The 13,172-nt window shown below is 50.6% G+C and overlaps 3 protein-coding genes across 3 annotated transcripts; all 3 read left to right on the top strand.

The window, feature by feature from the left end:
* Positions 1-1,347: 1,347 nt before the first annotated feature.
* On the top strand, positions 1,348-2,643 carry CTRU02_207566 (SWIRM domain-containing protein; the record flags this gene model as incomplete). Its single annotated transcript, XM_036719048.1, has 1 exon — positions 1,348-2,643. One exon carries the CDS (start codon positions 1,348-1,350, stop codon positions 2,641-2,643), a length of 1,296 nt encoding a protein of 431 aa, XP_036588755.1.
* Positions 2,644-7,293: 4,650 nt separating this feature from the next.
* Positions 7,294-9,414, top strand: CTRU02_207565 (transcription factor spt8; the record flags this gene model as incomplete). Its single annotated transcript, XM_036719049.1, has 2 exons — positions 7,294-9,119; positions 9,183-9,414. The coding sequence occupies 2 exons, from the start codon at positions 7,294-7,296 to the stop codon at positions 9,412-9,414; spliced, it is 2,058 nt and encodes a 685-aa protein (XP_036588756.1).
* A 1,208-nt stretch (positions 9,415-10,622) lies between these two features.
* Positions 10,623-12,459, top strand: CTRU02_207564 (Maltose permease MAL31-like protein 8; the record flags this gene model as incomplete). Its single annotated transcript, XM_036719050.1, has 4 exons — positions 10,623-10,994; positions 11,043-11,052; positions 11,111-11,869; positions 11,921-12,459. 4 exons carry the CDS (start codon positions 10,623-10,625, stop codon positions 12,457-12,459), a joined length of 1,680 nt encoding a protein of 559 aa, XP_036588757.1.
* Between the last annotated feature and the right edge of the window lie 713 nt (positions 12,460-13,172).

Here is a 13,172-nt window from a genome sequence, read left to right as displayed (position 1 = left end):
AAGGTAAGAAAGGCAACACAACACATCTAAAGTGGACGGCAGAGGTGTTACGGCTGGTTCTGCTGCACCTGATTGAGAAGGGTGTGCATCTGACATGGCGGGGATGGGGTAGTTTTATCAATGGCACAAATGGCTGACAGGGGGCGGGTTTCAATGGGTGGGTGAGTGGGCAGGTGGGCAGGTGGGCAAGGGGCGTATGGGCGTGGGCCAGTCCAGTGACTCTTCCCAGCCAAAACCAGAACTAAACTAGGCAGGCTAGGGAAAGGGAAGGCCCACTTTCCACGTCCACGTCCACGTCCGCGCCCAGGTCCTTCCTCCCCCGGACTTCTGCTATGGGCTTTTCCCAGCTTTGCCATGCGTGTCTCGCCCACTGTCTGCTTGCCTGTCTCTATGCCTGTAAGCTCATAATAATCATCTGTAGATTTGGTAGGGTTTGGAACTAGGCACAGTAGGCACGGTAGTGTAAGACCGTTCCCCTCGTTCGTCTTTCTGGTCGGGGTTACCTGTTCGCTTTGCCCATTTGTTAAGAGCTGACGGTACTACCACCGTCTGCCTGCCCTCCCCGCTGGCTGGCTGTATGCCCGTAGGGGGCCTACAACTAGACACAGCCCAACACCCTCTCTGCCTGTCTACCCGACACTTCCTCCTCCCTCATCATCCACTTTGCGCCAGGCTTCGTCTTACTTCCATTTCTTCTTATTCTACTTCTCGCTGCCCTCCTTGCTACACTTTGTCTGCTCTCTTCCTCTTTCTCTCCATCTTTTGCATATTCGCTGCACCGACCATTGTGTAGGTATTCCTGCCCTTCAGAGTGTGCAGAGTATCCGCTCGGTATCCATCGCTACATCCACATCTATCTACCCGCATACCTTACACCTCGTCCGCTCTTACCGCCACCGTCTGCCTTCAGCAAATGCGCTCTTGCCCCCATTGACGCACAACTCATTTATTACTGAATCAAAACAAGTCAATGGAGCCCAGCCGTCACGATCCAACATACAAGTAATCGCGAACTGCATTTCTCTTCCATTGACGAGTCTCCACGTCAGCGCCCGACCGCAGCAAGGCAACGGTCAAACAAGCTCCCACAGAGGACGTCATTACCGATAGACACCACCACTGACATCCCATTGACGCCCTCAGTTGCACCACAATCAACATTCAATCAATCACACCACCTTTGAAAGACAAAAAAGACTTTCGAGCCGCTGCTCTATTTCAATCGGTTTCCCATTCGTTGAGACCCTGGTCTTCTCTCTTGGTCCATTGTCTTCTCCTTACCGCCGAAACCCAATCTCACCTCCGGTATCTCCATAATCCCCCTCGCCACCCCGCTGGCACTATATTATGGCTGATAAATCCACCCACTCTACTACTTCTCAACTTGCTGCCACTTTCGCCCCAGCTCGCGCCGCTCAAAGCATTCCATTTACCATGTCTACAACGCAGCCGTCCCCGTCTAGGTCTATTCCCCAGACCATGGACTCTAACTATGCTTGCATCCCGTCGCAAACCACCTCAATGGCTCGGGATACTTCAAAAAAGACATTCGATATCAGCAGTCTCATGTCGCCTCCCGAGCCGGTGCCTTACGAAAGCTTCAACCAGGTTCAACAACAAAATGCGTCGTCGTCATCGGCTACTCACAAGGCCCATGAGGTGACAAAACCTAGCATGCCCATGTCACCTCCTGTATCGCCCTACATCACAGAATCCGCCAATGCCGCAGTACCTGCTACTCCAACCAGCATGACCAAGGACCCGATCCTGTATCCCCGCGACGACACGGCATCCAGTCCGACTCAGCCGCCTCTGTTTCCCAGCACAGAAATAATTGAGCACCGTCGCATCGTCGACGAGCACATTGGTGCAAGACCTCCGGGCCTGTTTCGTGAGGGATCGCCTCCTCAGAGAGAGGACTATGAATTGGCGTTGCAATTGAAGTCCCACGTCATGAAACTGTTCGCCAGCAACCGAAGATCATGGTTCGAGAAGGAACGGGACCAAGTCAGGGCCGATCGGAAGTTGAACAGCGCTCGGTGGAACAGCGTCGTGCGATATCAGACCATCGCTCCCGCGAAGTCTGCACCCATTAAGGCGACAAAGCCTGTCTCCACTAGACCCAAGGTTGCATCTTCGTCTATCAATCCCAAACCCGACCGTGTTGTCAAGCCTCAAGCTCCTCGACCTGTCCGCAACAGTCCTCCAACTCGACACGTTCGTCGTGTTAGCGCCACTCCGGACCCCGCTCGTCGCGTTGTTGCCCCAAACAGAGAGGACCGCGACTTTGGCGCACTCCCAGACTACTGCCCACCAGTGTCGTCTTTGCCTGACAAACCAAACTGTCTGAAGGTAGACTGGAAGGGTGCTCCCATTGATCTCAGCGATGATCCCAATATCAAGATGCTTCATCCCGACGAGGCGAGCCTTGCAGCCAACCTGAGGCTCGACTGTGCCACTTATCTCACCAGCAAGCGTCGTATCTTCATCCGCCGACTTGAGTGTGCCCGAGTGGGCAAGGAGTTCCGCAAGACCGATGCTCAACAGGCTTGTAAAATCGACGTAAACAAAGCCTCGAAGCTCTGGACTGCCTTCGACAAAGTTGGTTGGCTGGATCTTAAGTGGATGAGCCAGTTCACCTGAGCATCTACGTGTGTCTCCTTTCTTCGACAGATCATCCGGTATGATCTCTCGTCGCCTTGCTGGACACATTGGCCACTTCATTTATCACTCACGTTGATGTTTCTTCATGACGCCACTCGGCCTACGACTCGACTCCGTTTTTACATTACGCAAACTGCATAAGCAGCTAAATCATACTCTTTGTGTTTCGAATTATTGCATCAGCGATCTCGGTTTAGGGTTATTTTATGGGGTTTCGGCAATACTTGTTCCAGATGATCTGGTCAAAGCCCCCTCGCAAATTTTTTGTTTAGGACGGATGGATGTTTTCTTTTTCAATGTTTTGTTCGGTTTTGGGAAGTTTCGCACCGCATTCAGCATCACATCACAGGCACAGCCTTCAACATATCAGAGCATAAGGGATTATTACCATGATACCCGGAGTGCGACAGAAATCTGATTACCCCAGTCATGTCACCCTCACTCCACCATATTCTTTCTTTTGTTATTTCTCCCCTCATCTTGCATTTGGGTCATTTGGTCATCATACCCCCTTTCTTCAGAGATTGCGTCGGCAGGTATTCGGTTCTGGATCAGGTAGCTCTACATGTCACGGCCGACTGAATGGCTCTTCCCACTAGCTGGTTGGACTTGGTGGTAAGATTGATTTCTAACATGAGTTATCATCTGTGAGGCGCTGTTCCCATGGGACGGGCAGGACAAGTCCGGTCAAATCAGACAAATTTACACAGTTCGTTTACAATTTCGCGGCGTCGGAGCAAGCAGTGAATGTGTGACAAGCCCAAAGATCATGGCGACGGTGAAGGCGGTGCTGAGGAACAGCGGCTGCACCATCAAAAGGCCGTTGGCGGTTGTCGATGTCGTCGATGGAATGCATACACCCTGGTTCAGCCCTATATGGTTGGGAAATGACAAAGAATAAGACCCAGGCTTTTTGTGGAGGGGCGTGCCGTCGAGGATGAACCCCTGTGTTACCGCGATAAGCTCTTAGCGGAGCACTCGTTTGGGTTGGCTGATCGACAACGTGGGCGGGACGTTCGGATCGAGACCAGCGCAGGTGTCCAAAGCACTGCTGCACCATCATGTTGGCGGGAGCGGGGCCACCCCGGTGAGCCAAAAAGCTGGGGCTGCTCGCCCGGGAAGGCATAGTGAAATGAGGCAAGCTCACCTTGGGTCACAGTGCAGTCGGGTACTACTTTCCATACGACGACGTTCTTCGAGGAATGCGGGGGTGGAGCCTGCCATATCCCCTTTGGCTGGTTTTATTGTCCTCTAATCGTTTCGAGTCGATCCCGCCTTTGTTCGAATGGCAATTGGAGTCTCCTGGATTGACCTAATTTTTCCGTGAGACGTAGCCATGGTTAACTGTCAGTAAGGGCAAGGACAGGTAGGTTGATCTACAGGACGGACGGGCCACGACCGTTCAGACTATTGTTTATCTGAGCAGGCCTACTCCGTATTCTCCATTGCATTGGTATCTCACTATCTCTACCATGATCTACGAATTCATTGCGAAAAATCAGATGGCGTCAGCTTCACTTTCCAACCCAGCAGGCGAAACAGCGCCATGGTGTCTGAGCTTCAGGATTGTTTCTCAGTTCTCATCAAAAAATTAAACCTATTCTGACAAGTCCTGTGCCTTGCTGATCTTGCATGGGGTGAAATATCGCACCTAGTGCTTGCACTGAAAATTTTTGCTCGTTCCCTTACTGCTTCCACCTATTTATCACACCAGCTGCCGCTGTGGGTGGTCCCTACCATCCCAGTGCCTCGTGCGTGAGTGCGCAGCCAGGGACGGATTTTCATTCCTTGCCCCCAGTCAGGTACGAGCCTTACCTCCACGAACAATGTACGGGGGTGTGCAGCTATCTAACTGTTGGCCGTTGATTCCTCGGGCACCTAAGACGAGGTCATCATGGCCTGAGGCAAGAGGAATTCGCAGCTACCCTTACCTACGATAAGCTATCGATAAGCCGAGGTAGGTAAAGAGAAAAAAAATACAGACCATTTGGGCTGCTTTCTACAATGTCAATTGCCAGGTCAAACCACTCTGATATTCCACCCGGTCAGATGGTCGCTTCTTGGGTATGGGTTTTAATAATACCTCTGATCTGGGATCCTTAGAGAAATCAACGCCTCGGCTTCTTGTGCCTGGCCAGATCCAGCCGGCCATCAGACGTTGGTCTCATAGATGTGAAGAAACGCAATCCCACGATCTGTAACATTGGCCTCCTGGTAGAGACTGGCATGCCTGTTTATTTCTGAGGTTGGTATTTGAATCGTTGTGTTCTTGTTTCTCCCGTTTATTACCCAGTTGTCACGTCGGTGTTCGATCTCGCTCTACGAAAGAGCTACGCAGCATTGGAATGGGTGGTACCCGTACTCCTGAATTTATCTACAGCCATGTTTCCTAAATACTGCCCCGCAGGGGCCGATCACCATATGTCAGGAAGTGTTTGTGAACTTGGACAGAGGAGATTTTGCTCAGCCTATGACGGCTCCAGTTGCGTACCCTTCCGTCGACACTACTCCATCTTCTACAACGTAGGCCGGACTGGAGGCTTTTTTACTCCTTCCCTCACACACAAGAAGCCGACATGGCAGAATGAGGGCCGCACTATAACACCTCTAGTTTTCAAATAGCGGATGCCGAATCTTCCCTGGCCCCGATGGCTACGAACTACCGCCCTGAAGACAAGGTATCTCTTGACAGCATGTACATAGCACAGGAGCTTCTGTCATCGTCCACGCCACGTCTCCAGAAAGGAAAGCATGTGCACGATATGATGTACAAAGCAAGAGAAATCTCGCTGGAGTGTGCAAAACTACGGTAAAAAGACAATACAATGATTTGGAACGCGCTCATACCATTGATGGTCTGTGAATGGGGCAGTCCTGCCTGCTCTTTGGACCGGAAGACATAGGTTGCTGCAAATGGGTTTTCTGACACAAAATGATTATTTTCCAGCCAGAGTAGATGTTAAACAATCGAACCAAAGGCTGCATATACGCCACAAGTGCGGGCACCATTGGAAAAGCCAGGACATCAAGCATAAGTGGGTTAATTATTGTACATGCAGTGCCACTCACCTCTGGACTAGGGGGACCTGAAAACTGACGCTGTTATTCTTACTGATTAAGTAAGTCACAACCAAGCTGATCCATAGAAAGTATTCGAGGGTTCACGAAAGGACAAGCCTCTTACGTCGTGATGATTGCCATCGACTGCGTGATATCAAGTGATGGCTAGCTCTTTATGGTTGTCTGCAATGGGTCTGGCACACATTGCCCCATCTAACTCCCTAGCCGACCAGGGTTCGAGATCAAATCTCGGCAAGTCAGTATATATGAAGATTTGAGCAGGCGGATGATTCACAGCATCAACACTGCCAGAATGCCGCAGAATATCAAAGGGGAAGATCCAGTGAAGAAGCTAAGAGATGAGTTGATAATATAACCTAGCCTGATATTAAGGTCGCCCTTGGTGTACAAATGAAACCTTTATCTTAACCAGAGTCTACATCAGACTTCAAATAACGTGTCAAAGCGTTCAGACTTATCATAACCTTTAACCATGACGTTCCTTGCCTCTTCTCAATGATATTACAACAGCGTACATGTAGGGAAATATCGGACTTGGCAGAGTGAGCGTATGGAGCTTGTCGAAGACTTTGCTAGACTGATCTGTCGCAACAGCTTCCATCTACTTTGATCCGATATTGCCTGAGATTGGCTCAAGGCTGACAGCGTGCTGGGGGCAATGACGCTCCACAATTGGACATATAGATAGCGAGAAAGCCAATTTTATGGGTGGTGTAGACTGTTATCCGTCATATTCTCAAAATTCATACCTCTGTCCTACTTCGGGCTAGTAAAAGTCCGTTTTTTTCAATGTTTCAATCCAAAGCGAGTAAAAGTCGATGTTGTATCTGAAGATAACAGTGTGGCGGCGCAGGAAATGTCGACAGAACAAAGTATGGACTGTTGTACGCTGGTATACCAGCGTGACTTCTAGGCCTAAAGAAGTAAGATCCCGTAGAGCAGAACAACTGTCTTGTTATCCTGCGATCGACGGCCGTATTCCGGAGTCTTGGCCGCCGATTGACGGTTGTTTCGGTGTGGGGTGGACATACCAAATACAGAAAAGGGTACTCCGTAGCACCATTAAGAGCTGATCCTCGCCTGTGCTCCCACATCCTGGCACCCATTTGGGGTTCCTCCACTAATGACTGCCCTGGGCTAGCTCGTGCGTAACGTATCCCCGCTAAGTCTTGCGAGCTTCTCCAAACTCAGGGCACGTCGCGACTCAAGCTTTCGCGACGCATCTATCGAATACTATCCGATTTCAACTCCCCCAGTGCCTTACGCTGCATTGTACTAGCATTGACGCATAAAGAGAAGTGATTTGATTGGAATCTCATTGTTCAATTGCCTCAAGTTGTTATTTTATCACATCCTTTTGACGGTCCGCATCCTTAGCCTGTGCGCGCAAACCAGCGAACGTCGCGAACGAAGCCGACGACTGCAACGCGAGCCGTGAGCCCCCTTCATACTGGTTCGCTAGGTCGCCGTCGCGCATATATCTCTCACAATGGATGAAGACGATAGAGGCAAGAGAGGAGGAGCCCATGTTCTTTCATAGCCATACTAATGTATCCCGACACATCAGATTCGAATGCGAGCTCCGAGAATGACCAGGACGAGGTCATGGAAGACGTAGACGATGCCGATGGCGATATAGAACCCGAAGACGAGGAGAATGATGACGATCAGGAAGATGGTGACCGAGAAGAAACCGGGGAGGATGCCCAAGACAAGGCTGATGAAGGAGCGGCGGGGGATCAGAGACAACGCTCTAGGGCCAACTCGGCTGATGCAAGAACATCCCCAGAGCAAAAGGGCAAGTCACCACAGCCTTCTTCGAGCCTGTTCCCGACCGTCAGGCCCGAAGCCGTCACTGCAAGACTTTACGATATCGTGCCTACCATGGCTGCACCGCAGGCCACGAGCATCAATGCTATCGCTATTACCCCCGACCTACGATATTGGATGACAGGAGGGTCTGACGGCTACATCCGCAAATATGACGGTCCAGGCACTATAAATGGCAAACAACTTCTTACAGTGGCACAGAGACATCCCTTTGTCGATAGTGTCGTCAAGGCGGGCATTTTGATGTCGTACTGGGAGAACGAAGAGCCGGGGCCGCCAAACCCGAGGGGCAACGAGGAACACGTGCTGTCACCAGTCTACTCTCTAGCTGTCCATTCTCAGGCCCTTTGGCTGCTGTCCGGTCTCGAATCTGGTGGGATTAACCTTCAGAGTGTAAGGCACGACGAAGGAAAACGTATAACTTGCCTCCAGCAACACACCAATGCTGTTAGCGTCTTGTCATTGGCACAGGATGAAAAGAGTGTGCTCAGCGGCAGCTGGGACAAGAACATATTTGACTGGGACCTGAACACTGGTACTGTAAAGCGTACTTTTGATGGCAGTGGAGGTCAAATCTCCGCCATTGAGCTCCGCCCAGTAAATGGGGCGCCGATTCCAGCCGATGCGATGGAAGAAGACATCAAGCCTGATGCAACCTTCAGCTCCAACAACGGGAAGCCTTTTCGGAATGGTACTAGTGGTGATGCAACTGGCACAGAGGTTCAAGGGTCTAATGCACCTGGTGAGGGTGACGAAGGCCAGGCATCTCCAGCTCATGAATCGCTCTTTGGAGGAAGTGACACTGGCTCGTTGTTTGGCGACAATGTTGGGGGTAACTATGGTGGTGATGAGGATGACGAGTTCTCAAGGGCCATGGGTGACATGGGGATGCCGCCTCTTCACGACAGCTCAGGACAGGACGGCGGTATGGACCATTCAGCCGACATCGACATGACAAATGCCTTCAATGCCGATGCGACTTCTGCGCCGGCAGTTCAGCCCCCGGAGACCGGGAGTCCCGAGGCCGCAAGGCAGCAGCCTGCGGCGCAAGGTACAGAAACCCATGAAACGGATGGCCAGTCAACTAAGGATAGCGCAAACGACGTCGCTGTGCAGCCTGACGAGTCAAGCTTGGAGGAAGTTGCGGCCGCACCTGATGCTCAGGTATCAGAACCGGCACCGGGATCTCCATCCCTCATTTTTGCCTCAGATCCTCCGCCCCCAGCCATGGATTCCACGCAGTCCGCCGACACCGTCTTCTTTTCAGCGGCTATAGATGGCACAATTCGACTTTGGGACCGACGCGTACAAGATCCTGTTGCGAGGATAGGAAATCAACGTGGTGTGCCACCTTGGTGCATGGGCGCATGCTGGAGTCCTGATGGTAATTGGATTTACGCCGGCAGGCGTAACGGTACTGTGGAGGAGTACAGCATACACAAAGCCAGAAGCGGCTGGGCTCCTGAACGATCTTTAAGGTTTCCTGCCGGCAGCGGAGCCGTAAGTGCGGTACGGGCGATGCCTAATGGGCGACATCTTGTCTGGTAAGCCTCGTTATGACCGATTTTCTTCTTGTTCAAATAGGTCTGAAAGCTAACCCGCCATAGTGCATCGCATGATATTTTGCGGCTCTACGACCTTCGAGATACGCGGGCCTTCAAACATTCCACTGTCCCGTTCCTAATTATCCCCGGTCCCCCACGCGCTGGTGTTATTTCGACCCTATATATTGATCGAACCTGCCGCTTTATGATTTCAGCCGCCGGCACACGCGGCTGGGAAGGAACCAGCACTGAGGTGTTGATAGGGTATGAGATTGGAGTAATTGAGGAGAAATAATCAGCCGCCATGGGATTCTTTAGCATTTCAACAAGCTGTCCGGTTCTGATTTTGAGCGCCATAAACTGATTGTCGTTTCATAGACAGGGAAATGAGAAAAGGAGCTGTTATCAGGCTGACGGGAAGCAGATTCTATGGCCGTTTGTAGTTGTAGCAGTTTAGGCGTCCGATTCCCGAGAGCCTTTTTCAACACCAATTTCGGATTTGCGAAGCTTCCCTGCCGCATACTCGGATTTCTGTTTTGCATGCTGAAGCACGACCAATTACGACCTTTTGTGCTTGCGTCTTTGGCAAAATATGCTAAGGAAGGGAATGAACTATGCGCTTTGGCTGCAATTCTCCCCGAAAAACCGACAGCAAAGTTGCAATTCTGAACATGCTCTTTTGAAGCCAGAATCTCACATGTTTCCGTACATATATTCCCCCCTCAATTTCCCTCGCGATCCACATACAACATCCTGACTTGTACACACCAGGAATGCAAGCGGACCACCTGGTTAAACTTTAACATAAAAACTTTTGTGTGACACAAGGGACTGATACAACGTCATGTTGCAAGAGAATTCGCATACTTACTCCATTTCATCGACTTCTTTGGATGATCGATGCATCTAGGTCACAGTCCAAAATCGAGTGATGAAAGACAGTGGCTGACAGGGCCTCGTAATGTCTATCTCTTCTCCCCTTGAGCGCATGGCTAAGGGTCGAGAAGGGAATCTCTATACCACTGTTTTTGCTATATAGAACTAACTACTTGGGGGAACAAGTGCCTTTGGCACTTTGGGCGTTGAATCAAGCTCTAGTGGCGGCCAGTGCTTTTCAAGCGCTACCTGTATATCTGCCTCCGTCTAAAACAGGCCCCATGTCCTATAGTGGCCTAGCGCCTGGCTGTAATCCCCGCCTTGACGCGGAACACGGCAATGTGCCCTGTGCGCCAAGTAATACGTTCCGCTGCAGGATCGCTGGAGTTTACCCCGGATTGGCTTGGACATGGCCCCCCTCCAAACCGTCCAACTTCACTCCACATCCCCTGTTGACCAGGGGCTTCCTCTATCTTGCTGCCAACGTCAGCCACCTTCGCCCTAGACCCGGACGCCTTCAACTGCATCTGCCATTCGGGGCCCAGACCGGACTTTGCCGGAGATGAGGGGTTTGTATGGTTGTTGAATTTGATCAGACATGGCTCGGCAAAAGAAGCTCACGTGGAAATGAAGATAAACATGCCTTCCTCGCACTTGTCTAGACCGGCTTCAGCCGATGATGAAATTCAACCGCTTCTCGCACAAGCACATGATTCAACTTACAGTATCAACTCCGCAATGATATCCAAGGACATTGAACCCGCCGCATCGGGGCCGGACGCGAAAGCCCCCATCTCTCACGCTACACCGGCTGAAGCCATACACCTTGAACACAACTTGACCTTCTCACAGGCAGTTCAGCTCTACCCCGCAGCGATTGGATGGTCTGCATTTGTGTCCCTTGGGGTGATAATGCTAGCCTTTGACCCCCAGCTACTGGGAAACCTCTACGCTACCCCTCAGTTCCAACGAGATTTTGGTTATGAGTATCAAGGTTCTGTAAGTCAACCCACCCAACAGCCTGACGTTCTGACTAACTAGTCCTAGTATATCATCAGTATGCTAGTTGCTTATTTTCTCTGTCATTGAGCTTTGAGGTCCTGACACTATTCCAGGTGCGGCATGGCAAACTGGTCTTTCCATGGGCAACCCAGTTGGCCAAGTAGTCGGCGCTCTTTTTGCTGCCTACCCCATGGATTGGTTTGGTCGCAAGCTAACCTTTACTGCCTGTGTCGGGTTAACTGCCGCCATTGTCTTCATCCAATTCTTTGCACGCTCCCTGCCAGTCCTTCTTGTCGGGGAGCTTCTAGGCGGTCTCGTCCTGGGCATGTACGTTGTTATTGCCCCGGCCTACGCCTCTGAAGTCTGCCCAACCGCTCTGCGTGGGCATCTGACATCATATGTAAATCTTTGTTTCGTTGCTGGACAACTTCTAGCCAATGGTGTCACAGCCGGAACTTCGAAGCTTCAGAGTCATTGGGCATATTCTCTGCCATTCGCTCTCCAGTGGTTTTGGATTCTCGTCATTTTACCAGGTCTCCTATTCGTGCCAGAAAGCCCTTGGTGGTTGGTAAGAAAGGAGAGAATGGATGAGGCCAAGAAGAGTCTCCGTCGCCTGGCTTCAGAGAAGGTCAACGTCGCCGCTTCTCTGGCGTTCATCATCGAGACTGACAGGCTCGAACAAGAGCTGGAAGCTGGAAGCACATATCGTGATTGTCTTAAGGGAATCAACCTCAGACGAACTGAGATATCGGTCGGTGTTTATTGCACCCAGGTTCTCAGCGGTATTTATCTTATTAACTACGGCACATATTTCTTTCAGCAAGCTGGTCTGCCGACTGACAAAGCTTTCGACATGGCAGTTGGGTTTCTCGGTGAGCATTATCTTCGTCTAACGGAATTCTTTCTAACACCATCAAACGCAGGTGTTGGTTTTATAGGCACGGTTGTCTCCTGGTATTTCTTGATTCACTATGGCCGGAGAACCATCTACATTACTGGACTGGCCGCCTTGGTTATCCTACAATTTCTCATTGGAATACTCGACTGTGTTCCAGGAAGGCCTTCAGGCGTTATGTGGGCAGAGTCATCCCTAATGCTGGTATGGAACTTCGCTTACGACCTATCTGTCGGCCCGGTCTGCTTCGTCCTCCTATCTGAGGCTTCTGCAACACGTGTACGGTCCCAGACGATCGCTCTCGCGACCGCTGCTCAGGGAGTGCTTGGCATCATTATGACTGTTGCCATTCCGTATATGATTAACCCAGATGAAGCCAACATGCAAGGCAAGCTCGGTTTCTTTTTTGGGGGCCTTGCCGGCCTGTGCCTCTGCTGGGCTTGGTTTCGGGTCCCTGAAACCATGGGACGTACGTACGAAGAGCTGGACATCCTATTCGACAAGCGAATTCCTGCTCGAAATTTCAAGGGCTATGTCTTTGAGAGCATACCTTCCAATAATTCATAACATATATGGTTGAAATCATTAAATTCTTTTGGGGCAGACGTGTCAGCACGCGGACGACCGGCCCTTTGACTTGGTATTGTTAGCTTCCATAGGAGATTCCTTTGTCTGTTGTGTTTAACAGCAGAAAATCGACTGAAACCATGTATAATGCGATAATAGCGCATCTCAAATTATCCCAACGTCTTTAATAATATTAAGTATTTGGACATATCCTTAGCGACTGAACCATTTTCATCATAAGCTGGGCAACATCCGGCAGACAATAACCTCGGCCTAAAAGAGTGAGACCAAGCTCTTTCACGATATTCGGTCACTTGGAAGCCGCGCCGTTCATCTGCATGTGCTACAGCATCATCCTCTTGACCGGAGCAGTGAATTCCATATGACTTATCATCTGCATGCCCTTATCTCAGCAAGTAGGACGGTTAATCTTGTACCAGCACACACTTAGCTGCCTACCGTATACATCTATCTAGATATATGCATGGAATGCTTAACCTAAGCTGGCCAAAATCAGTGAATTAAGCGAGTTTGGTGGCAGTCACCAAGGATTCGGGTCGTCTACAACGGGAGCTATGCAGTTATGAGCTCTTTAATATACTTGAGCCGCTAATAAAATCTTGAAGTGGAGTTCTCAACCTGTTCGCGAATAGAGAAGAATAGAGACAATCGCCTGAGAGTGGAGTTTTAGACATGATGTTGTGAACTTTCCG

Source organism: Colletotrichum truncatum (genome assembly GCF_014235925.2).
Source record: "Colletotrichum truncatum strain CMES1059 chromosome Unknown Contig_0004, whole genome shotgun sequence".
Taxonomy (NCBI): domain Eukaryota; kingdom Fungi; phylum Ascomycota; class Sordariomycetes; order Glomerellales; family Glomerellaceae; genus Colletotrichum; species Colletotrichum truncatum.
The sequence above is the reverse complement of the archived record's forward strand: the minus strand, read 5'-3'. Positions and strand labels throughout refer to the sequence as shown.